Here is a 27396-nt window from a genome sequence, read left to right on the forward strand (position 1 = left end):
TTTACAGATGAGGAAGATGAAGTTCAGGGAGATTTCCCAGGGCAAAAAGGCTACTAAGTGTCATAGCTGGGATTGGAATTCAAGATTAGGTGCCTCTCAATTCCTCACGTATGCACAGAAGCACACGTTCTCCCTAAATCTCCAGGCCTAGCGATGCACGGAGGAGGGCAGTGCAGGGTGCTCCCGGGAGTGGCCTCACTTCAAATACCACCTTCATCTGACTCTAGCAGAGAGCACTATTATCAGCTGAAGAATATTCTAGTCACATAAAACTCTAATTAATTAGGAAAAACTAGTAATTAACTGCATGCTCCATTCTGTTTTCAATAAATGCAATCTATCTAATAAATCAGTAGCACTTATTCATGATAATACAAAGTGTGTTCAGTAATAGGCTTGCCTTCCATTAGGGAACTAATATGAGGTTTTATGTGGAGTTCCAGAAGAAGCCAAGTAGGCATGATTAGCATTTGCTTCATTGCACAGATTACATGGTGCCGTGATTCCGCGCTGACAAGCAGTAAACTGCTCAGCTGCGTATGGTGTATTAAAATGTGTTTAATCAACAATTAGGTCCATGAAAAACAGTATTGCCTACCCCACTTCCAGTCACCATGGATAACATATGGGTACTCAGAGTCCTAACATAATTACAGACCACGAGCTGTAACAATACACCACAAAGGGACTAATCATATCCTTTCCTGGAATTTGTTTATGTCAAATAATGTTTAGTTAGGTGTTTTTGTTTTTGTTTTTTCATAAAGAGCTCTGTATTGGACCACATGTTTGGTAAGATGATCCAAACATGGATTTTAACTGCAGAAGTTATGTTATTTACTTTCTTGGTGATAAGGAACCAAATTACTCCTTGGAATATTTTATGTTCTTTCTTTTTTCTAGATATTTCAACAAATCTTTTTACGATATCTTTTTGGAATAAGACAGAGCATAACGTTTAGAAAGCTACATGTTTAGACTAAATAGCTAGATAACTAAAGTTAACTAGCCCTAAAGTTGAAGGGCTATAACTAGGAACTATGCTGAGAGGTCCTAAAAAGAAAAAAAAATAATAATAAGAGAAAGTGTCATTGAGCATTTATGCAAAGCCAGTTCAAAAAAAAAAAGGCTGAGTAGTTTGCTTCTGAGAAGTTAATCACTAATGTGATTCTGGGTTATTCTTATAAATGTGCTACTCCTTATTTCCTCTTTCACAAAATGTTAATATTTCCCTTGATATGGCTTTGAAATGATATAACCTAATGTATGTTAAAGCATTTTAAGATAATGTTTAGTGCACACTATACATCAAGCTTGATTAACATATTAACAACATACCTTATTTGGTGACATGATTCTCTCTTTTCCCCTTAAGGTATTTCAATGATGATTCTCAAAATCTTTATGGGTCATATTTGCCCCCTGCTAGTTCTCCAGCTTTGCCCTTCCATTCCTGAAGTTTTCCATAACCTATTAACTCTGATATATTTCTACCCATTTATCTAACATGGTTTGGTACTATGTAAATTTGTCATTTATGCAAATTAATTTTTATGGTGATTAACTTGATCAGATTGGCTCAAATATTAATTCTTTTCTCAAAGTTGCTAACCTCAATTACAATGATGTAATGCTCACAAATGGTGTTTTAAAAGTATTTCTTATTTGCAGATAGATTTTTAGACTCGATGCTTATTTTGTAATTAGCTTGTAAAGCATTTGAAGACAGAGCATTGTTTCCTTAATCTTTGAATCTCCTTGTTCCAAACCTTTTTGCAGACACACAGAGCCAGAGAAGCACCCCTAAACTACGTGTTTGGTGAAGGGAAGGGTGTGTCCTGTGCAGGGCTACAGGTCCTGGGATCCAAGAATATCTGGAAGATAGCTTGTGAGGGGATCCAGAATCTAGATCTCCACAGAGAGTTCAACTAAAAGGTTGGAAAAGAACCCAGAAACCACGAACGGAGACCAGAGATACCATAACATGGTAAGCAGGTCCTAAAGGGAAGAATTAGCCAAGAGGAATCCCCTGAGGCTGAGATTTAGCCCCAGGGGCCCTTTACAGAGTGCCCACAGCCCTGTTCATAGTTAAGGAGGGAGTTATCTGAGATGTCTTGAACATATTCATTTATTCAAGCAACAAGTACCCATCAAAACCTATTCTGGGCTTCCCTGGTGGAGCAGTGGTTGAGAGTACGCCTGCCGATGCAGGGGACACGAGTTCGTGCCCTGGTCCGGGAAGATCCCACATGCCGCAGAACGGCTGGCCCGTGAGCCATGGTCGCTGAGCCTGCGCGTCCGGAGCCTGTGCTCCGCAACGGGAGAGGCCACAACGGTGAGAGGCCTGCGTTCCGCAAAAAAAAAAAAAAAAAAAAAAAAAAAAACAAAAAAAAAACCTATTCTGTCCCAGGAAAAGTAGTGGGGACTGAATATAAGTGGGTGACCCAAACATCAGTGGCCCTGCCTTCATCAATATCCCATCTCACTGGGATTCAGAAAACAAATAAACAAGTTAATTTATTATTCCCGATGATGATAAATGCTGAGAAAGGAACAAACTGGGTGCAGTGATAGAGTGTATCTGGGAGTAGTGATCTGACCTACACAGACACGTGATACGTAGACATGTGATCAGGGAAGGCAAGATTTAAGATGCTATTGAAAGCCATAGGAAGAACAATGCCTACTGAATAATAGGGAAAGTGTGTCCCAGAAACTAACATGTGAAAAGGCTGTAAGAGCAGAAAGAACCAGAAGTTCTTCACTGCAAGTTATTTTCTTCCAAAGATGTTAAAAAAAAATGTAACCTGTAGACAAGATTTTCGCAGAAGAGGAGAAGGCAGCGCAAAGGCAGGAAAAGTTGGCAGGCACAGTTTTGTGCTCCCAACTCTCCCAGCCAAGCAGAGGCCCTGCCTCCACATTTCCTCCTGCAGGGGTCAGAATTTGATTATTTCTCTGGAAAGCGCTTGTGCCTAGGAAACTGAAAGGAGCCCAACACAGAGAATGAGAGGTGCTTGAAAGAGATGTAGTTGTAGTTCAGTGAATACTGTGGCCACCATCATTAGTTTATTCCTGACTCTCTGGAGCTTCCCCAGTGCTTCTTTCTTATAGCGCTTGGGTGCTCGTGTCTTCATTCAGTTCTGTGAGCTGCCCTAGATCCTTCCAAAGACTTCTTTTCTCCCCTCCTGTTAAGCAGGCTAGGATTCTGTTGCTTACCATCCAAGAGCGCTAACTGATATAGACACGTCTCCATCCTTATCTTGCTTTCTTGCTTGCCCGCTTAGCATCACTCAACACATTTCTTACTTCTTGGAGGAGTATGGTCTCTAGGCTGATGTGATCCCACATTCTCCTGGCTTTACTCCCATATCTCTGTTCTCCTTCAGTATTTTTTTTTGCTGTCTCTGCCTCATCTCCTTTACTGATCTTCTAAATGTCAGAGTTCCCCACACCTCAAGGTTGAATCCTCCTCTCTTTTCTCTTTTCAGTCATTCCCAATGGTTAAAAGCATGGACTCTGCAGCTAGAGTACGTTGGTTCAAATTCCAGACTTGATCATTCCTAGCTGTGTGACCCTGGGAAAGTCACTTAACCATTCTGTGCTTCAGTTTCTTTATTTAAAAAGTTTACTTTATAGGGCTGCTAAGAGAATGAAGGCAATTAATTACCTCTAAAGTACATTGGACAGAGCTTATTTCACCATATGTACTCAATACATGTTAGAGTCACTATAATTTTTACTAATCATCCATTCTCATGACCTTGTATGCTGGTGACTCTTAAATTTATACCTTCAGCCCAAAATTCCCCTCTTAGCTCTGTAATCATATATCCAACCACAGTAACTTATAAAACTTTATGAGACTAAATCTGTACTTTTGATCCCTGACTCTTAACACCCCATTCCCACTCAGCATTTTTTCTCCCAGTTTTCTGTGTCTTAGCAAACGGCTTCCATATCTGTCCATTTGCTTAAGTCAGAAAGTTTGGAATCATCTGTACTGTTTCTCTTTCTCTACTGGCCACCTTCAATCCATCATCAAATTCTGTCATTTTTATTTCCAAAATAGAGATCAAACTCCTTCACTCATTTACATCCCAAACACCACAATTTTTAGTCCAAGTCACCATTATATTTTGGCTAGACTCCTGCAATATCTTCCTTACTGCTTTTCTCTTCTTCATCCTTCCTACTTGACCAAACCCTTTATCTGCCAAAACACAGGTCATGTTACTCCCCTACTTAAACTATCAATGGCTTCTTACCACACTCTGAACAATCTAGCCTATAAGGCTCTGTGTGACTTGTTCAATGCCCCCCTGATGGCCTCATCATATAAATCCCTCTCTCCTTCAACCTCAGTCATGTTAATCTCCCCTTTCTTGTCTTAGGACGTTCATACTTGCTGTTTCTTCAACTGGGGATCACTTTATCCTTGCTGGTTTCATGAGTGGTTCTCTCTTTAGGTATGACAAAAAACACCTGGACTTAAGAAAGGCTTTCTGTATCAGTTAGAGTAGGGGTCCCCAACCCCGGGGCTGCGGACCAGTACTGGTCAGCGGCCTGTTAGGAACCGGGCTGCACAGCAGGAGGTGAGCAGTGGGTGAGCGAGCTAAGCTTCCTCTGCCTCTCCCCATCCCTCCCCATCGATCCCTATCCCTCCCCATCACTCCCCATCGCTCCCATTACCACCTGAACCATCCCCCCCTCCCACCCCTGGTCTGTGGAAAAATTGTCTTCCATGAAACCGGTCCCTGGTGCCAAAAAGGTTGGGGACCACTGAGTTAGAGCCATTCAGAGGAACAGAACTGTGTTCACGTGTGTGAGAGAGAGAGAGAGGATTTTAAGGAATTAGTTCATGGGATTGTGGGACTGGCAAGTCTGAAATCTGTAGGGCAGGCTGGTAGGCTGGGAACTCTCTGTTACAGTCTTCAGGCAGAATTCCTTCTTCTCTGGGAAACCTCAGATTTTGTTCTTAAGGCCTTCAATCGATTGGGTGATGCTAACCAGATTATCGAGGGTCATCTCCTTTACTTACACCTACAAGGTTAATCACACCTACAAAAATAGCTTCACAGCAACATCTAGACTGATGTTTGACTAAACAACCAGGAACCAAGGCCTAACTCAGTCAACAAGTAAAAATTAACCATCACACCTTCTAGGTCCCATGTGTCCACATGAATCTCACTCACAGAATTCTGTCCTTTTCCATCATTAAATATACCACAGTTTGCACTTAATTATTTTACCCTTTCTTATTAATTATACACTTTCTACACCAAACTCTAGTGTCTATGAGTTGAGGACAATTTTCTTTTATTCATAAATATATATCCAATATTATCAAAGTACTTGGCATATAGTGAGTATTCAGTAAAGGATTGGTGTTCCATATGTTTGTGGAAAGTATTCACAACCAGGAGGAGCTTGAGATGTAAAGTTTTGACTCAATCTCCTAAAATTCTATGGGAGTTAGAATGTCATAAATTAAGCATAATTCATTAGAATGTGCATAGATAAGGAAATTACTGATTCTATCACATTTTCTTTTGACACATTTCTTTGTATTTCCCTGAAGTTAAATTATTCAACACAGATTTAAGAGGATTTATAGCCTAACACACTCAACTCAAATGTAGCGTTGAAAAGACAAAGTTTTGGCAACTTATTTTATTTTAATGAGGATTTGAACACCTGCCAGGGTCACTGGAATAATTGTCAGTCAGGCTTATATTAATGAACACGTTGAAGTGGAATTGTAAAAAATGGAAAAGGATCTGACTTTATGGGGTAGGTTCACCGCCAGGAGCTTGCAGTGATGAATGTTGCCCCGGATTTATTGTTAGTTTTAGCCACAAAATATCTAAAGTTGCACAGAAGGCTCTTTAGGGAGCATGTACTGAATCTGAAACATTATTTATTGGGCTCCCAGTGATGTGTTTGTGTGAACCAGTTAGTGCTTCCAAAAATAATATGAAGGAGTAATGCTGTTAAAGTTGATTCACACAGCATCTTACCACCACCCTGTGTTGGGTTCTGTGCTGTGAAGACTTGGTTCCCCGTACAACAAATTGTATTCACAAATCCTTAGAGGAAGCAGCTTTTGAACTTGCTATGTATGTATTTCTGATATAATGCTAAGGGAAGTAGCAAGGCTTGAAGTATTCAGAAGACAGAGACATTATTATTATTTTTAACAAATCCTGATCCCTCAAGGGATATGTGAGTTTGAGGTCAGTAGACACATTACTCCCAGACTAAAAAAATCTGCCTCAGGAGGATGAATTGAACTAACTTAAGAAATCTGTAGGATTCTCTAGAAAAATTCAGTAGGGCTTCCGTGGTGGCGCAATGGCCGAGAGTCCGCCTGCCGATGCAGGGGACACGGGTTCGTGCCCCGGTCCGGGAAGATCCCACATGCCGCGGAGCGGCTGGGCCCCGTGAGCCATGGCCGCTGAGCCTGCGCGTCCGGAGCCTGTGCCCCGCAACGGGAGAGGCCACAACAGTGAGAGGCCTGCATACCGCGCAAAAAAAAAAAAAAAAAAAAAAAAAGTATCTAGGAGAATAAAGAAGAATATTAAGAGTAGTTACCTCCAGCAAGGTGGAGTGGGGAGTTGACTGTATATAGGACACTTACATATCTCAATTTACACCCCTAGTATGATTTCAAATGTTTTGCATGGCACTTAATTAGGTTAAGATAAAAAAGAAACAGATAAACCAAGAAGCATCCAATTGCCACAGAATATATGTAACGTAAACTCATGCTTAAGGCCGTATACTTCAAGATGACATCATGACCTTCCTTATGAATTTTAGTTACTTTTGTACTTAGAAGAATGAGAGGAAAAAAATGAAGGGCTCTAATGTCTATTTTTCACACTCTAAATGAAAGGGATTATGCAAAACATTTCTCATCCTCTTCTCATCTACATCAGTATTAAAATCCTGATAATTTGATATCCTGAGAAGCTAAACTACTTGCTCAGTGTAAGAAATGGCAATTGAAAGTTTCAAGCCCAGGATAACATGTGCACCATGCCAGCCCCTGGGATTCAGAAGGGCTGCCATGTTTATCTGCTGAGACCTGTAGACAACCTTCTCCTCAGAAAGCCCTGCTTCTTGGAAGTCTGATAGAAAACTCTGCTAGGGCATAGGAACACTTTAACTCTGTTCTTCTACCTAGATTCTAGAATACATAAGTAATACTTTGTACTTAAGGAAGACTTACCTGACTCTTTCAAGAGCAGAACAAAACCATTTATTACCCACTTCCCTTCATGAGTGGAAAGGAAGATCTTAATCCCTAATTTGCTGACAGGGAAACAGAAGCTGCCAGGGATGAAGTGATTTACTGAAGGTCATACAGTCAGTCTACAAAAGCCTCAAGAATAACTCCGAGGGGGTAGCTTCAAGATGGCAGAGGAGTAAGATGTGGAGATCATCTTCCTCCCCACAAATACATCAAAAATGCATCTACATGTGGAACAACTCCTACAGAACACCTACTGAACGCTGGCAGAAGACCTCAGACTTCCCAAAAGGCAAGAAACTCCCCACATACCTGGGTAGGGCAAAAGATAAAAGAAAAAACAGAGACAAAAGGATAGGAATGGGACCTGCATCAGCGGGAGGGAGCTGTGGAGGAGGAAAGGTTTCCACACACTAGGAAGCCCCTTCGCGGGTGGAGACTGCAGGTGGCAGAGGGGGAAAGCTTCGGAGCCGCGGAGGAGAGCACAGCAACAGGGGTGTGGAGGGCAAAGTGGAGAGGCTCCTGCACAGAAGATTGGTGCCAACCAGCACTCACCGGCCCGAGAGGCTTGTCTGATCACCCGCCGGGGCGGGCGGGGCTGGGAGCTAAGGCTCGGGCTTCAGTCGGATCGCAGGGAGAGGACTGGGGTTGGCGGCGTGAACACAGCCTGCAGGGGGCTAGTGCACCACAGCTAGCCAGGAGGGAGTCCAGGACAAAGTCTGGAACTGCCTAAGAGGCAAGAGACCATTGTTTTGGGGTGCGAGAGGAGAGGGGATTCAGAGCACCGCCTAAATGAGCTCCAGAGATGGGTGCGAGCTGTGGCTATCAGCGTGGACACCAGAGATAGTCATGAGACGCTAAGGCTGCTGCTGCAGCCATCATGAAGCCTGTGTGCAAGTACGGGTCCCTATCCACACCTCCCCTCCCGGGAGCCTGTGCAGCCCGCCACTGCCAGGGTCCCGTGATCCAGGAACAACTTCCCTGGGAGAACACACGGCGCGCCTCAGGCTGTTGCAATGTCATGTTGGCCTTTGCTGCCACAGGCTCACCCCGTATACCTACCGTGCCCCTCCCTCCCACCCTCCCCACCCCCCGCCTGAGTGAGCCAGAGCCGTAATCAGCTCCTATTTAACCCTGTCCTGTCTGGGTGGGAAACAGATGCCCTCAGGCGACCTAAAAGCAGAGGCGGGGTTAAATCCAAAGCTGAACCCCAGGAGCTGTGCGGACAAAGAAGAGAAAGGGAAATCTCTACCAGTAGCCTGAGGAGCAGCAGATTAAATCTCCACAATCAACCTGATGTACGCTGTACCTCTGGAATACCTGAATAGACAACAAATCATCCCAAAATTGAGGTGGTGGACTTAGGGATCAGTTGAAGACATCGGGTGTGCTTTCTGCATCTAATTTGTTTCTGGTTTTATGTTTATCTTAGTTTAGTATTTAGAGCTTATTATTATTGGCAGATTTCTTTATTGATTTGGTGGCTCTCTTCCTTTCTTTTTATAAATATATATATATATATATATATATATGTTTTTCCTTTTTCTCCTTTTGTGAGTATGTGTATGCTTCTTTGTATGATTTTGTCTGTATAGCTTTGTTTTTACCATTTGTCTTAGGATTCTGTCAATTTTTTTTTTTTTTTTTAGTATAGTTTTTACCACTTGTTATCATAACTGGATTTGTTTTTTGGTTTGGTTGCTCTGTCTTTCTGTTTTTTTAAATTACTTTTCCATTTTTAATAATTTTTTTATTTTAATAACTTTTTCTTTTCTCTTCTCTTCTCTCCTTTTCTTTTCTTTTCTTTCTTTTTTCTCCCTTTTCTTCTGAGCTGGGTGGCTGACAGAGTCTTGGTGCTCCAGCTGGGTGTCAGGCCTGAGCCTCTGAGGTGGGAGACCCATGTTCTGGATATTGATCCACCAGAGACATCCAGGCCCCACATAATATCAAACAACGAAAGCTGTCTCAGAGATCTCCATCTCAATGCTAAGACCAATCTCCACTCAATGACCAGCAAGCTACAGTGCTGGACATCCTATGCCAAACAACTAGCAAGACAGGAACACAACCCTACCCACTAGCAGAGAGGCTGCCTAAAATCATAAGTTCAGAGATATCCCCAAAATACACCACTGGATGTATTCCTGCCCACCAGAAAGACAAGATCCAGCCTCATCCACCAGAACACAGGCACCAGTCCCCTCCACCAGGAAGCCTACACAACCCACTGAACCAACCTTACCCACTGGGGGCAGACACCAAAAACAACGGGAACTACGAACCTGCAGCCTGCAAAAAGGAGACCCCAAACACAGTAAGTTAAGCAAAATGAGAAGACAGAGAAATACGCAGCAGATGAAGGAGCAAGGTAAAAACCCACAAGACCTAACAAATGAAGAGGAAATAGGCAGTCTTCCTGAAAAAGAATTCAGACTAATGATAGTAAAGATGATCCAAAATCTTGGAAATAGAATGGAGAAAATACAAGAAATGTTTAACAAGGACCTAGAAGAACTAAAGAGCAAACAAACAATGAAGAACTACACAATAAATAAAATTTAAAATTCTCTAGAAGGAATCAATGGCAGACTAACTGAGGCAGGAGAATGAATAAGTGAACTGGAAGATAAAATAGTGGAAATAACTACTTCAGAGCAAAACAAAGAAAAAAGAATGAAAAGAATTGAGGACAGTCTCAGAGTCCTCTGGGACAATATTAAATGCACGAACATTTGAATTATAGGGGTTCCAGAAGAAGAAGAGAAAAAAAAGGGACTGAGAAAATATTTGAACAGATTATACTTGAAAATTTCCCTAATATGGGAAAAGAAATAATCAAGTCCATGAAGCACAGAGAGTCCCATATAGGATAAATCCAAGGAGAAACATGCAAAGGCACATATTAATCAAAGTATCAAAAATCAAGTACAAAGAAAAAATATTAAAAGCAGCAAGGGAAAACAACAAATAACATACAAGGGAATCCCCATAAAGTTAACAGGTGGTCTTTCAGCAGAAACTCTCCAAGTCAGAAGGGAGTGGCAGGACCTATTTAAAGTGATGAAAGAGAAAAACCTACAACCAAGATTACTCGACCCAGCAAGGACCTCATTCAGATTCGACGGAGAAATTAAAACCTTTACAGACAAGCAAAAGGTAAGAGAATTCAGCACCACAAAACCAGCTTTGCAACAAACCCTAAAGGAACTTCTCTAGGCAGGAAACACAAGAGAAGGAAAAGACCTACAATAACAAACCCAAAACAATTAAGAAAAAGGGAAGAGGAACACACATATCAATAACTACCTTAAAAGTAAATGGATTAAATGCTCCAACCAAAAGACATAGACTGGCTCAATGGATACAAAAACAAGACCCGCGTGTATGCTGTCTACAAGAGATCCATTTCAAACCTAGGGACACATACAGACTGAAACTGAGGGGATGGAAAAAGATATTCCATGCAAATGGAAATCGAAAGAAAGCTGGAGGAGCAATTCTCATATCAGACAAAATAGACTTTAAAAGAAAGACTATTACAAGAGACAAAGAAGAACACTACATAATGCTCAAGGGATCAATCCAAGGAGAAGATATAGCAATTGTAAATATTTAGGCACCCAACATAGGAGCACCTCAATACTTAAGGCAAATGCTAACAGCCATAAAAGGGGAAATCTACAGTAATACAATCATAGTAGGGGACTTTAACACACTACTTTCACCAAGGGACAGATCATCCAAAATGAAAATAAATAAGGAAACACAAGCTTGAAATATTACAATAAACAAGATGAACTTAATCGATATTTATAGGATATTCCATCCACAAAGAATGGAATACATTTTCTTCTCAAGTGCTCATGGAACATTCTCCAGGAAAGATCATATCCTGGGTCACAAATCAAGCCTTGGTAAATTTAAGAAAATTGAAATCATATCAAGTATCTTTTCCAATCACAGTGCTATAAGACTAGATATCAATTAGAGGAAAAAATCTGTAAAAAATACAAACACATGGAGGCTAAACAATACACTACTAAATAACCAAGAGCACTGAAGAAATCAAAGAGGAAATAAAAAATACCTAGAAACAAATGACAATTAAAACAGGATGATGCAAAAACTATGGGATGCAGCAAAAGTGGTTCTAAGAGGGAAGTTTAGAGCAATAGAATCCTACCTCAAGAAACAAGAAAAATTTCAAATAAATAACCTAACCTTATAACTAAAGCAATTAGAGAAAGAAGAACCAGAAAACCCCTCAAAGTTAGCAGAAGGAAAGAAATCATAAAGATCATATCAGAAATAAATGAAAAAGAAATGAAGGAAATGATAGCAAAGATCAATAAAACCGAAAGATGGTTCTTTGAGAAGATAAACAAAATTGATAAACCACTAGTCAGACTCATCAAGAAAAACAGGGAGAGACTCAAATCAATAGAATTAGAAATGAAAAAGGAGACATAACAACTGACACTGCAGAAATCCAAAGGATCATGAGAGATTACTACAAGTAACTATATGCCAATAAAATGGACAACCTGAAAGAAATGGAAAAATTCTTAGAAAAGCACAACTTTACGAGACTGAACTAGGAAGAAACAGAAAATATAAACTGACCAATCACAAGCACTGAAATTGAGACTCTGATTAAAAATCTTCCAACAAAGTCCAGGACCAGATGGCTTCACAGGAGAATTCTATCAAACATTTAGAAGAGATTTAACACCTATCCTTCTGAAACTCTTCCAAAATATAACAGAGGGAGAAACACTCTCAAACTCATTCTGTGAGGTCACCATCACCTTGATACCAAAACCAGACAAAGATGTCACAAAGAAAGAAAACGACAGGCCAATATCACTGATGAACATAGATGCAAAAATTCTCAACAAAATACAAAATACAGCAAATAGATTACAACAGCACATTAAAAGGATCATACACCATGATCAAGTGGGGTTTATCACTGGAATGCAAGGATTCTTCAATATATGAAAATCACTTAAAGTGATAAACCATATTAACAAATTGAAGGAGAGAAACCATATGATAATCTCAATAGACGCAGAAAAAGCTTTTGACAAAATTCAACACCCATTTATGACAAAAACTTCAGAAAGTAGGCATAGAAGGAACTTACCTCAACATAATAAAGGCCATATATGACAAACCCACAGCCAACATTGTTCTGAATGTGAAAAACTGAAAACATTTCCACTAAGATCAGGAACAAGACAAGGTTGCCCATTCTCACCAATATTATTCAACATAGTTTTGGAAGCTTTAGCCACAGCAATCAGAGAAGAAAAAGAAATAAAAGGAATCCAAATGAGAAAAGAAGAGGTAAAACTGTCACTGTTTGCAGAAGACATGATAGTATACATAGAGAATCCTAAAGATGCTACCAGAAAACTACTAGAGCTAATCAATGAATTTGGTAAAGTAGCAGAATACAACATTAATGCACAGAAATCTCTTGCATTCCTATACACTCATGATCAATAATCTGAAAGAGAAATTAAGGAAACACTCCCATTTGCCATTGCAAGAAAAAGAATAAAATACCTAGGAATAAACCTACATAAGGAGACAAAAGACCTGGATGCAGAAAACTATAAGACACTGATGAAAGAAATTAAAGATGATACAAACAGATGGAGAGACATACCATGTTCTTGGATTGGAAGAATTAACATTGTGACAATGACTATACTACCCAAAGCAATCTACAGATTCAATGCAATCCTTATCAAACTACCACTGGCCTTTTTTTTTTTTTTTTTTTTTTTTTTTTTTTTTTGTGGTACGTGGGCCTCTCACTGTTGTGGCCTCTCCCATTGCGAAGCACAGGCTCTGAACACACAGGCTCAGTGGCCATGGCTCATGGGCCCAGCTGCTCCGTGGCATGTGGGATCCTCCCGGACCGGGGCACGAACCTGTGTCCCCTGCATCGGCAGGTGGACTCCCAACCACTGTGCCACCAGGGAAGCCCCCACTGGCCTTTTTCACAGAACTAGAACAAAAGATTTCACAATTTGTATGGAAACACAAAAGACCCCGAATAGCCAAAGCAATCTTGAGAAAGAAAAATGGAGCTAGAGGAATCAGTCTCTCTGACTTCAGACTATACTACAAAGCTACAGTAATAAAGATAGTATGGTACTGGCACAAAAACAGAAATATAGATCAATGGGACAGGATAGAAAGCCCAGAGATAAACCCACACACATGGTCACCTTATTTTTGATAAAGGAGGCAAGAATATCCAATGAAGAAGAGACAGCCTTTTCAATAAGTGGTGCTGGAAAAACTGGACAGCTACATGTAAAAGAATGAAATTAGAACACTTCTTAACACCATACACAAAAATAAACTCAAAATGGATTAAAAACCTAAATGTAAGGCCAGACACTATAAAACTCTTAGAGGAAAACAGGCAGGGTACTCTATGACATAAATCACAGCAAGATCCTTTTTGACCCACCTCCTAGAGAAATGAAAATAAAACCAAAAATAAACAAATGGGACGTAATGAAACTTAAAAGCTTTTAAATAGCAAAGGAAACCATAAACAAGATGAAAAGACAACCCTCAGAATGGGAGAAAATATTTGCAAATGAAGCAACTGACAAAGGATTAATCTCCAAAATATACAAGCGCTCATTCAGCTCAATATCAAAAAAACAAACAACCCAATCGAAAAATGGGCAGAAGATGCTCAACATCACTAATCATTAGAGAAATGAAAATCAAAACTACAATGAGGTATCACCTCACAATGGTCAGAATGGCCATCATCAAAAAATCTACAAACAATGAATGCTGGAGAGGGTGTGGAGGAAAGGGAACCCTCTTGCACTGTTGGTGGAAATGTAAATTGATACAGCCACTATGGAGAACAGTATGGAGGTTCCTTAAAAAGCTAAAAATAGAACTACCATATGACCTAGCAACCCCACTACTGGGCATATACCGTGAGAAAACCATAATTCAAAAAGAGTCATGTACCACAATGTTCATTGCAGCACTATTTACAATAGCCAGGACATGGAAGCAGCCTAAGTGTCCATCGACAGATGAATGGATAAAGAAGATGTGGCACATATATACAATGGAATGTTATTCAGCCATAAAAAGAAACAAAACTGAGTTATTTGTAGTTATTGAGGTGGATGGACCTAGAGTCTGTCATACAGAGTGAAGTAAGTCAGAAAGAGAAAAACAAATACTGTAAGCTAACCCATATATATGGAATCTAAAAAATAAATGGTTCTGAAGAACCTAGGGGCAGGACAGGAATAAAGACTCAGATGTAGAGAATGGACTTGAGGACATGGGGAGGGGGAAGGGTAAGCTGGGATGAAGTGAGAAAGTGGCATGGACTTATATATACTGTACCAAATGTAAAATAGATGGCTAGTGGGAAGTAGCTTCATAGCACAGGGAGATCAGCTCGGTGCTTTGTGTCCACCTAGAAGGGTGGGATAGGGAGGGTGGGAGGGAGATGCAAGAGAGAGGGTGTATGGGGATATATGTATATGTATAGCTGATTCACTTTATTATGAAGCATAAACTAACACACCATTGTAAAGCATTTATACTCCAGGAAAGATGTTAAAAAGAAAAAAGAATAACTGAGGGCTCATGACAAAAGAGAAATTGCCTCATACAATGAGCAGCTTATTTCTCTATCCTAACCACCTATCCCACTGTTTCCCATGCATGTGCCTAACTCCCCCCTCTCACCTTCACGTAAGTGGGATTTAGAGCTTTTTACGTACATGTCCTTTGTCAAAAATGTAGATCCCTGTAAATTCATCGTCAGTTCCCTTCGTCTATTTTTAAAGTGCAGACGTTCTCAAACCCTTCAAGTGGGATGGAATAGCCCCATCAAAGAACTTTCCTCTTTTACTGGTTCCTTTGGCCATAACATCAAATCTCTTGTAGAAACCAGGGGGGAAGGTTGGTGTCACTTTTGGTAAAATCCCTCAGGAGAAGTCTGGATTGCAGGCAAAAAACTGAGGGGGGGTATTAACTGTGCTTGAAATGTGACTTCAGACCAAATTTAGCAGCTCTACTCCATAAGGGTTGCTGCCTCCTCACAAAGACCACTGTGATGGATATCATGGAAATGTGACTCCCCATAAATCACACCCCTTTTAATCCCCTGCCTTGAGTGCTGGGATGTATAAGAGTGATGGGAGGAGATGTTAGTTCCACGATTATGTAACATTATATGGCTCTGCTTTAGCTGAGTAGAGAGAATCTCTCTTGCTGGCTTTGTAGAAGTGAGCTTCCGTGCTATGAAAGAGTCTGTGAGAGCGCCATTGGCAAAGGACTACAGGAGGCCTCTAGGAGGTGAGTGGCCCCAGGTTGACAGCTAACACAAGAGTGGGGACCTCAGAAATACAACCACAAGGAAATGAACTCTGCCAACAACCCCATGAGCTTAGAAGAGGACTCCTAAACCCAAAGAGAAATGCAGCCTTACCAACACCTGGATGGTAACCTTATGAGACCCCAAGCAGAGGAACCAGGTAAGTCATTTCTGGACTCCTAACCTTCAAGACTGTGAGATAACGAATGTGCATTTCTTTAAGTCACTAAATATGTAGTAATTTGTTACACACAATAGAAAACTAATACAAACATCTTGCATTTTGAGGTAAAAAGAATATTAACACTTAAAATTTTTAGGGAAGAATGACATTAACAATTATTAAAGTGATACTTTAAAGATGTATTTGAATGTAAAGGATATTTTGACCTATTACAATTCAAAATAGTGAAAGAAAAGGAAGCGGAGAAAGATTTGGGACAGGAAGCAGTCAGAGGTCCAAAACATATTAGGTCTACCTAGCTGCAACTATATTTCATCCTGTGCCTTAAAAATTGGGAAGAATATGCTGTAAATTATTTATTAATGAGAGGAAATGTCAAAGAGACATAGCCTTATGAAAACTTAATGCCCAACGGACCGTTCATTATCACCTAGTGTTGAGTGAAGTTATGCTTGATTCTGAAAGAGAACAGCAAAGCAAGTTTATGAGTCATGTATACAGATACTTGTATGACCTTCTAGGTCAGTCTTTTTCAAATGTGACCTTCTATTAGCAGTTTATTAAAATGGGATTTTTTTTTTAACTAAGAAGTTTTTAAAAAAAGATTATTAAACATCACCCCATATTTAACTAAATCAGAGTCATCAGAGTCATCATCTGCACACACATCCCACCCCACCCACCAAGGGTTTCATAAGGCTCCAATGTAGCCAGTTTAACAATTGATATTTGACATTAGAGGGCTCATCACAAGTAGGTCAATTCTGTTTGTGATAGAAGCGCCTTTATGGCTATGATCTTATACATTGAGAACCGTTCTCAATGTTGGTTCTCAATCTTGGCTACACATTTTCATTACCTGGAAAGTGGTATAAATCCTGACGCTCATGCTGCTTCTGGGAGCAATTACATCAGAATCATCAAGCAAGCATGATACCCAGCTATCTGTAGTTTTTAAAGCTCCCTAAATGATTGCAACATGAGACTGCTGATGTGTACCTAATAACTTGCATCTTTCTGCAACCTTTTAAATACATAATTATGTAGCTCAAAACCTAAAACACTGCTGAGGAGGTATGTAGGTCAACCATGACTGCCCCACTCTGATGGAACATAAAACTGACGTTGACTATTTGGGGCCACGCTATAATAATTCCTTTTTGTTGAACTTAATGTTTATTATCAGAATTTACTAAAAAAACCCCAGCAAAACAAAGGCAAAACCCATGTAATGTAGATATCATTATCCCAATTTGTAGAGACAAGGACGCACAAGCCACTGATTCAGAGGAATCTCCCTAAACAAATAAGATATGGACCTGAGTCTGAGTGACACCAGTGTTCATGATGTTTGCATTGTACTAGTGTGGTCAGCAGACAAGGAGCGTCAGCAGCACTTGGGAACATATGAGAAAGGCAAATTCTCCATCCCAGTCTCAGACACTAAATCATAATGTTTCAGTCTGGGGCCCAGCATTCTGTTTTAACAAATCCTTCAGGTTATTCTGAGGGACAGTAAAGATTGAGATACACTGTAGTATATTCTCCATTTCTATCAGTTGCCTACTTTTGAAGATTCAGTTTAGTATGTGGTAAGAGAAATAAAAATGTGGGGATGAGTCGGTGGGTAAGACAGGGTGAGGGGCAGAGAAATCTTCTCTCACTATCTTCCTTTCCTCCAATTTCCCATTTATATTTACAATATATGTTGGAGAAATGCTGTCAGAGATATAGCACTGGAAAAAGATTGGGGAGCTCTGGTAATCTTTACTTGCAGGGGAGTTCAACCACTTCATGTAAGTGTGACTGGTTTAAGATGTTGATGAATGGTTTATTCTTTTAATCAAAATATGGGGAGTTTGTCACTCCCTCTTGCAAGAGCACACAGAATCACAGCTAACTGCTGAACAATCATCGACAGGAAGACACTGGAACTCACCAAAAAAGATGCTCCACAACCAAAGACAAAGGAGAAACTGCAATGAGACGGTAGGAGGGGCACAATCACAATAAAATCAAATCCCATAACTGCTGGGTGGGTGACTCACAGACTGGAGAACACTTATACCACAGAAGTCCACCCACTGGAGTGAAGGTTCTGAGCCCCACGTCAGGCTTCCCAACCTGGGGGACTGGCAATGGGAGGAGGAATTCCCAGAGAATCAGACTTTGAAGGCTAGTGGGATTTGATTGCAGGACTTCGACAGGACGGGGCAGGGGGAAACAGAGACTCCACTCTTGGAGGGCACACACAAAGTAGTGTGCACACTGGGACAGGGGAAGGAGCAGTGACCCCATAGGAGACTGAACCAGACCTACCTGCTAGTGTTGGAGGGTCTCCTGCAGATGGGGGTGGCTGTGGCTCACTGCAGGGACAAGGACACTGGCAGCAGAAGTTCTGGGAAGTACTCCTTGGTGTGAGCCCCCCCCCCCACCCCCCCGAGTCTGCCATTAGCCACACCAAAGAGCTGGTAGGCTCCAGTGCTGGGTTGCCTCAGGCCAAACAACCAACAGGGAGGGAACCCAGCCCCACCCATCAGCAGACAAGTAAATACAAGTTTTACTGAGCTCTGCCCACCACAGTAACACCCAGCTCTACCCACCACAGGTCCCACCCATCAGGAAGCTTGCACAAGCCTCTTAGATCACTTCATCCACCAGAGGGCAGACAGCAGAAGCAAAAATAACTAATTCTGCAGCCTGTGGAACGAAACCACATTCACATAAAGAGAGACAAAATGAAAAGGCAGAAGACTATGTACCAGATGAAAGAACAAGATAAAACCCCAGAAAAACAACTAAATGAAGTGGAAGTAGGCAACCTTCCAGAAAAAGAATTCAGAATAATGATAGCGAAGATGATCCAGGACCTCAGAAAAAAAATGGAGGCAAAGATCAAGAAGATACAAGAAATGTTTAACAAAGACCTAGAAGAATTAAAGAACAAACAAACAGAGATGAACAATACAATGACTGAAATGAAAAATACACTAGAAGGAATCAATAGCAGAATAACTGAGGCAGAAGAACGGATAAGTGACCTGGAAGACAGAATGGTGGAATTCACTGCTGTGGAACAGAATAAAGAGAAAAGAATGAAAAGAAATGAAGACAGTCTAAGAGGCCTCTGGGACAACATTAATTGCACCAACATTCTAATTATACGTGTCCCAGAAGGAGAAGAAAGAGAGAAAGGACCCGAGAAAATATTTGAAGACATTATAGTCGAAAACTTCCCTAATATGGGAAAGGAAATAGTCACCCATGTCCAGGAAGTGCAGAATCCCAGGCAGGATAAACCCAAGGAGAAACATACTAAGACACATAGTAATCAAATTGACAAAAATTAAAGACAAAGAAAAATTATTGAAAGCAACAAGGGAAAAACAAATAACGTACAAGGGAACTCCCATAAGTTTAACAGCTGATTTCTTAGCAGAAACTTTACAAGCCAGAAGGAAGTGCCATGAAATATTTAAAGTGATGAAAGGGAAGAACCTACAACCAAGATTACTCTACCCAGCAAGCATCTCAGACCGGGGCATGAACCCATGTCCCCTGCATCGGCAGGCGGACTCTCAACCACTGAGCCACCAGGGAAGCCCATGACTAAGAATTCTTGAGCCTAATTTTCAAAGTCCCTTTCTCTTTAGGTCTGTTTATTTGTATGTGTCATCTTGATAGATTACACATCTTGATGTGTAATATGAGTCCTACCTGTGGTGGGGTAAGCACCCATCTCCATTATATCACCTTCCTCCCCACCCAGTCCACCCCCACAAATGCCTGGGTGTCAGAAGAGGACCAGGCTTCAGAAGAGCAATGGAAGGAAACATTTAGGTAGCCCAGGCAGGGAGAGCAGTGTGAAGAGCAGAAATGGGGTAGAGAGAGACCCCATGGAGTCAGAGAGGTGGTGGAAGTTCGTGTGTAATATGCATGTTGGGACCTTATAAAAATATTCTGAAAAGCAACTAGCATTACAAATTCTGTAAGTAAATTTTTGTGTGGATACCGTAGAAGAGGCAGTTTTTCATCTTCATGAGGTTGGACAGAGATAGCATTGAGGTGGACAGATTTCAAGAGGATGGAATTAGCAGAAATCTTTGGACTCTATAGATTCCTACAGACCATGGAATGGAGGCTGTTAGGGGCTGGATTTGAGGAGGAATTGAAGCAATTCACTAGGATCTCAAGGGACACCTGTAGCATATGTAACTATGGTTTACATATGTGTAAGAACATAACACATCTTGGGCTGTGTATGCCACTTAATATACGACCATTTAATACTTTTAAGGATGAATTACTTTCAAATAAATTCACGAGGGCGAGTGTTCTCTGCCTATTTAGACCATTAGCTCCTTGAGGACAGAAGCTGGCTTTCGAATACCCTGCAGTATCTAGCTTAATCCTGAGCATGTCCCAAGGCATCACTAAGAGTGTATGCCTGACAGATTGCCCAGCCCACTCCTTGTCTCTCACCGTCACCCTCTGGTGTGCAAGGACTGTCACTCTTCTTGATGATGATTCACTCAGGAAGGAGCATGATAGGTGCTCCTGGATCACGGAGAACCGAAAGGAGGGACTACTTACAGATACCTGTTGTTCAGAGTCATGGGTAACATGCTCTTTTAGAAATTATCAAACTTATCATGACTTTTCTGCAATGCTAGGAGTGGAGTTTCCTTGATAGGCTCCAATCGATAGTCAATTAGTCCTATAGACAATTAGAGCTTATTGAAATGATGTCGATATAACCAAAAAGGAAAAAAAAAATTCCAACTAGAAATTGAATAAAGTAAACCTTTCTTCTGTACTCATCCTTGTTTGATTGGACAAGCAACGGTGTACCAAAGTGAACCAAAGCCCAAATGGATATCAACAATTTTCATATCTAGGAAAGATCTATAAGAAGTGTACATAGGATGGGGCTCTCACAGAACTGCACATTTTCCCTTTTTCCCTGTCTTTTCTCAGTGCTCCTCTGAGAACTGTGTGAAGGTAAAGTCAAAAAGAAAGTTCTTACATTCTTAAATCCTCTGTAAAGAATCTGGAGCTCCTTCTTGGTAAATTTGCTCTGGGCTTCCAGAAGCTCGAGAGCCTCAGGCCGATGCCTGACGGTGGCCATCTCCAGTTCATCTTCCACGTTGTCTGTGGAGGAAAACCAAAGTCTTAAGAACGGTCACTGCTCACCAATGTGTATACACAGCAACATGGGAAAATGGAAGGAAATCTTTACTGCATGTCTGATTTTTCCAGAGGAAGGGTTCTCACGCTGCTAATAACAGTCTTTACATTTCCCAGAGTATACAGTATTCTGCTAATTCTACATAATATTTTTTCAAACTTTCTAGTCATCAGACACCACACTATGAACATTTTTACAGTACAGTTTGAAAAGTGTAAAAATCATGGAAAATTTTAACACTTCAAATGTGTGTACATATCAAGCACTAGTTATAAAAATGGAATTTTAATTTGATAGCAGTCTGTACCACCCTTGTATCATGCAACTGTGAGATAGGACTCTGCTAAATACACTCTGAAGATTCCATTAAAATCAAATATTTTGCCTGGGGCTACAAATAAAGCAGAGATATCAGGTGCTGAAATGAGTAAAGTACTCAGCTGCCAGTTTGACTGGCATAAACCCAGTCTTCATAGATGCACACTGGATGGACTGGAGCCCAGGGAATTTCTGGCTACACCCTACTTTGCAGCCAAGGGAATCCATAGCTACGGATAAATGCTGAAATATTATACTTGCTTTGTGAATTATATTTACACTATAATTTCTCAGAGATGCTCTACACAAAAAAAGACTTTTGTATCCATGTAAATTTGGTAAATTCTGTTAAGTTTAATGTAGTATGGGAGCAAAACACTGGAATATAAAGGTTTTGAGAGGATTTGCAACAAAGAATTCTGTTTAACTTGGTTTAACCCATTGACCCCAAATGGCATTTGTCCACTGAACTCTTTTTCCCCACAAGTAACCTCTGCTAACATCTTCATCTGTGCCCTAGGGTCCTGTAGAATGCAAGTTGGAAGGTATTGGGATATATTAGGATCTGGGTGCCCAGGTCTCAAAGTATAGCAGCCTTAAGTAATTTCAGCTGCTTTGCAGTGAGGCCCAATGGAGACCTAAGAGATTCTTCCTGCCATGGTCCAGTCCACACCTCAGCTAAGGAACTCCTCACATCCAGGGCCAGTACTGGAGCCATGGCTTCTCTCCATTATATCCCTTACTCTTAGCTACAGATTCCCATCTCAGACAGCTGAGGCTCAGAACATCTTCTCATCAACTGGTCTCAGGGCCACGCACTCCTGATTCCATGGCTCATGTGTTAGTTGGAAATTTAGACATTTTTGACTACAAAAGTCACATAATTTTTGATAATTAATGATGCTGCCTCTCATTAACATCTGTGCCTACTTACTTCCCTGACACTCTGAGGGCAGTGAGGGGCCAGAGCTCTCACTTATCAGGGAAAAGAAAGTCAGTGGAACCCTAATCTTGGTGTGTCTTAATTACTGCCCTCAAGCAGTTTACAAAAGACCACGAATGGCAATGAAATAAATACTTGGAAAGGTTGTGCTTGTCAAAGTGAGGAAGAGGAGATTAAAAACAAATATTTGTTTTGTACTTTTCATATTATAATAGTTTATTTTGGAACAATGATATGAAAAAGCTGCAGAATAGTGATGGGGGGATAAGAATAATAAAAGTCTATGAAAAGATGGGCAGGCCAAGAATAAATTCTGAGCTGACAAGGATAAAACCGATGAGGAACTAAGTGCAGTGTGTACCTAAAGAATTTCCACAGGGCTAAAAGTAGCTGAGAAAAGGCAGCTAGGCATTAACAAACTGACCTCAGGCTGGGTTTTATGGGGAAAATTTAAAAAGCTAAAATGGGTTTTTTTCAATTTTCTTTTTTGTTCTCTGGATTGGATGGGTTGATTCTACTCTGGGTCCTGAGCTTGAGAGGATGTAGGAAGATGGTCCTCCATAAAATTTCTGTTGATCCAGTGCATTGGACTGTGTTGAAGTTATTGCAGTTGTCAATGCAGAAATACATGCCACGGAATAGACCTAATATAAATAGACAATAACAGATGGAAAGACTCTGCTTTCTTGAAAATGTCTTGATGAAAGCATCTTTTGAATCATTTACAGTATAATTTCCTCAACTTAAAATATTCCTCTTGGGCTTCCCTGGTGGCGCAGTGGTTGAGAGTCCACCTGCCGATGCAGGGGACACGGGTTCGTGCCCCGGTCCGGGAAGATCCCACATGTCGTGGAGCGGCTGGGCCCGTAAGCCATGGCCGCTGAGACTGCACGTCCGGAGCCTGTGCTCTGCAACGGGAGAGGCCACAACAGTGAGAGGCCCGCGTACCGCAAAAAGAAAAACAAAACAAAAAATATTCCTCTTTCCTTTTTCCTCCAATTGAAATACATATATCTTTTATAATCCCATTTAAATATTACTGCCTTCTTTCTGAAGGCTTTCCAATTATTCCACCATGCAGAACTGATGGGTCCCTGGTCAGAGTTCTCACATCTTACCTACCTCTCATATAGCATGTAAAACACTAATTACGTTTATGATCTGTTCATGTCTGTCTTCCTCATTGTGAGTGCCATGAGGACAGGAGCAATGTCTTAACAGATCTGTATATCCTCTGGACCTAACATAGAGTCTAATACCCCAGAGTTCCTCAAAAATTATTTGGAGGATGGATGAATAAGTGAATCAATTAACAAATGATGTTGCCGCTGAAGTTTCAACCCCCTTGGAGCCCCTTGAACCTTAGCTGCCCTCTAGAAAACTATTTCTCAAACTGGGGTTTGTGGACAGTTGGTGGACCTTGAATGCTTTCTTTGGAATCACAGTATGCTCTATGCATTGTTCTGAGAAACACAGCATGGGCAAAAGTAGAGGAAATTTTAATCAGATTATCTGAGCAATCTTTCCATCATAGTATAACCTCCTCTAAACCTAATGACCTTTCCACTGGAAAGAAACAAAATAGCACATTAACTTCTCAGCCTTTGTAACAACAGAGCAGTCAAAACCACACTACCAACAAGGTTTCTTCCTCCAGCTAGCTCAGACTTGCAGATGATGAGACTGAGACAAAAGAACCAGGGCTGAAGGGTCAGTGTAAAGGAGTTAAGCACGTGTGGTAGGATGAGCAACACGTTCAGTATTCAAAGCACCACACTTGAAGAGTCTGCCTGCAGACTCTTTGTTTTCCTAGCTGACTGATACCTTACTTCTTAATGACTCCTACCTGCCAAAGGGCTGTTTCTATTTCTAGAAGGCTGACAAGCTCTAAAAACACACCTGAAATCATCCCCAATCACCAGCATATGATAAGTTATAAAAGCAACATCACCTAACCCAATCAAGATGCTGATCTGGGAGGCAAGCTCTGTGGAGAGCACAGCGTGATCCCTCATAGGACTGGGACCTTCACAGTGTGACTCAGCCACCATTTAAAAGCATGCACTCTGGGGGGTTTTTAATAGAGTGCTTAACATTTATTAAGTTCGTTATATGCCAAGAGATGGGCTAGGTGCTCTGTTGATATCATTCTAATCCTCACAATAACTCCGCAATGAGGTAGAATTATCCATTGTTTTACATATGGGGTATCTGAGTCTCACAGTGGTGAAGAAATGAGTGGCCACGTGTTACACAGGAGAAAAGACAGAGGTAGAATTTATACCCAAGTCTTTGATGCCGAACCTTAGGCTTTTTCTACTTTGCCAAACTCTCTCTCAATACTGACAGAAATAACGATGATAAATAATATTTTTCTCTCCTCTCCTGCACTGTCAAATGTCTCAGAAAAGTTGACTGTACCCACTGGGTCCATTTCCTACCTCCTGTTCTCTTTTTAATCTACTGCAGTCTGACTTCTGGCCTTGTTATGGGTTGAATTATGCTCCCCTAAAATTTGTATGTTGAAGGCATAACCTCCAATATGACTGGATTTGGAGATGTGACCTTTAAGAAGATAATTAAAGTTCAATGAAGTCATAAGGGTGGGACCCTAATGTAATACAAATGGTGTCTTTATAAGAAGAGAGAGAGAGACGCCAGGGATACACAGGCACAGAGGAAAGGCCATGTGACAACACAGCGAGAAGGCAGCCACCTGCAAACCAGGGAGGGAGGCCTCAGGAGAAACCAACCCAGCTGGCATCTTGATTTTAGACTTCCAGCCTCCAGAACTGTGAGAAATAAATTTCTGTTGTTTAAACCACCCAGTCTGTGGCATTTTGTCATGGCAGCCCGAGCTGACTAATATATGCACCTATATTCAAAAGACATACAACTCCAGTAAAAGCAGGTCTTGCTATTCACAGTGAGCCCAGTGAGCACTGGGTAGTCTAGCCAATCATATCATTTAATCTTTATAGCATCCTATCATCCCTATTTTATAGATGAGAAGACTGAGGCTTGGAGAGAGAGTCTACGCATATTGTTCAAGTTCGGGTGACTAGTTAGTAATGAAGCAGACAGCTGTCTCTAGCACCCTAAAGTCCAACTTTTTATTTTATTTTAATTTTTAAAACTTTAAATTTTACTGGAGTATAGTTGATTTATAATGTTGTGTTAGTTTCAGGTGTACAGCAAAATGATTCAGTTATACATATACATATATTCATTCTTTTTTAGATTCTTTTCTCTTATAGGTTATCACAGAATACTGAGTAGAGTTCCCTGTGCTATACAGTATGTCCTTGTTGGTTATCTATCTTATATATAGTAGTCTGTGTATGTTCATCCTAAGCTTCTGATTTATCCCTCCCCACCACGCTTCCCCTTTGGTAACCATAAGTTTGTTTTAGACATCTGTAAGTCTGTTTCTGTTTTGTAAATAAATTCATTTGTATCATTTTTTAAAAATTAGAATCCTAAACTACAATGAGGTGTCACCTCACACCAGTCAGAATGGCCATTATAAAAAGTCCACAAACAATAAATGCTGGAGAGGGTGTGGAGAAAAGGCAACTGTCCTAAACTGTTGGTGGGAATGTAAATTGGTATAGCCACTATGGAGAACAGTATGGAGGTTCCTTAATAAACTAAAAATAGAACTACCATATGACACAGCAATCCCACTACTGGGCATATATCCAGAGAAAGCCGAAAAGATACATGCACCCCAATGTTCACTGCAGCACTATTTACAATAGCCAAGACATGGAAGCAATCTAAATGTCTATTGACAGAGGAATGGATAAAGAAAATGTGGTACATATATACAAGGGAACCTCCATACTGTTCTCCATAGTGGATTAAAGTCAGAACCAGGTGGCACTCTGGTCTGTTGAATCATCTCCAGGCTTCTGCCAAGGTACAACTATGTAGGCGTCTTGCTGTTGGAATAGGATTGCTAATTCCAATGTTGCTTTTGCATCCTGAGACAAACTGCCTACAACTAGTATGCAGTATTCATGTATCTTCTAACAGATTTATTTTTAATCAGATGACAAATTCCCAAACCCAGACAACCTTGAGCTTTCCTGACTGTCTTTTTGTTCTTTGTTACTTAGATTTCAGTCTCTCAGGGCCAAGGATGTCCTATGTCTGAGTTAACAGTCCCCTCAGGCCATGACACATTTGAGCTAGAAATTGGAATTCAAATCCCCTGGGATCAACAGTATGAGTTTTAGTAATAGACCTCTTTTTCTCACGTCTCACAACTTCTCTTAAGATACAGTGGAAGCCTATTGCAGCCCAATTCATACTTATGCAAATTTGACTCTATCCGAGGTCAAACCATATCCCCCAGAACATCTTGCTTTACAAACAAATATGAGGGTGAGGCCTGCCTTCCTAAGACACACATTTGTAAACAAGGATTGTAATGTTAAAGTAAAACTGTTCATGAAGAATAATATCACTCTTTCCAAGAAGCTGGTTCAGAGATGAGCCCTTGCCTTATCGTAGCAGGGAACATTGTAAGACTGTTGCCACATTCTTCTACCTGGGACCTGCCAGACTACTGGAGAGCCCAGCCCAACAGCATCTGATTTGGCAGACTAAAAATGCTCAATTAAAAAAATGTGAAATCAATTAATCACTACTTGAAGAATCCCAATCATAGTGGGTCTATCTACAAGAGGTCCATTTCTCAGTACAGCATAACTCTTCTTCAAAAAACGTATTCATGGGCTTCCCTGGTGGCGCAGTGGTTGAGAGTCCGCCTGCCGAGGCAGAGGACACGGGTTCGTGCCCCGGTCCGGGAGGATCCCACATGCCGCGGAGCGGCTGGGCCCTTGAGCCATGGCCGCTGAGCCTGCGCGTCCGGAGCCTGTGCTCCGCAACGGGAGAGGCCACAATGGTGAGAGGCCCGCGTACCGCAAACTAACAAAAAACAAAACAAAAATGTATCTATTTTCATTGTAAAAAATCATAAAAACTATAACTTTAAAATTCTATTTGAGCTGAGACTGATTTGTCGCGCAAAAATTCAGCTGGCTCGACTTATATTGCTTTATCTCATTTATAAAAATACCCTCTGAGTCTTTACTCCCAATGTTTACCCTTTATTAGA

General features: G+C 40.9%; 1 protein-coding gene across 1 annotated transcript in view; it reads right to left on the reverse strand.

Moving 5' to 3' along the window:
* KCNIP4 (potassium voltage-gated channel interacting protein 4) overlaps positions 1-27396 on the reverse strand; it is a 237056-nt gene that overhangs the window by 89032 nt on the left and 120628 nt on the right. Inside the window, 1 exon segment of the mRNA XM_032633429.1 lies at positions 20849-20973. Coding sequence (XP_032489320.1) covers positions 20849-20973 — 125 coding nt within the window.

The sequence above is a fragment of the Phocoena sinus genome, chromosome 5, assembly GCF_008692025.1.
Source record: "Phocoena sinus isolate mPhoSin1 chromosome 5, mPhoSin1.pri, whole genome shotgun sequence".
Classification (NCBI taxonomy): Eukaryota; Metazoa; Chordata; class Mammalia; order Artiodactyla; family Phocoenidae; genus Phocoena; species Phocoena sinus.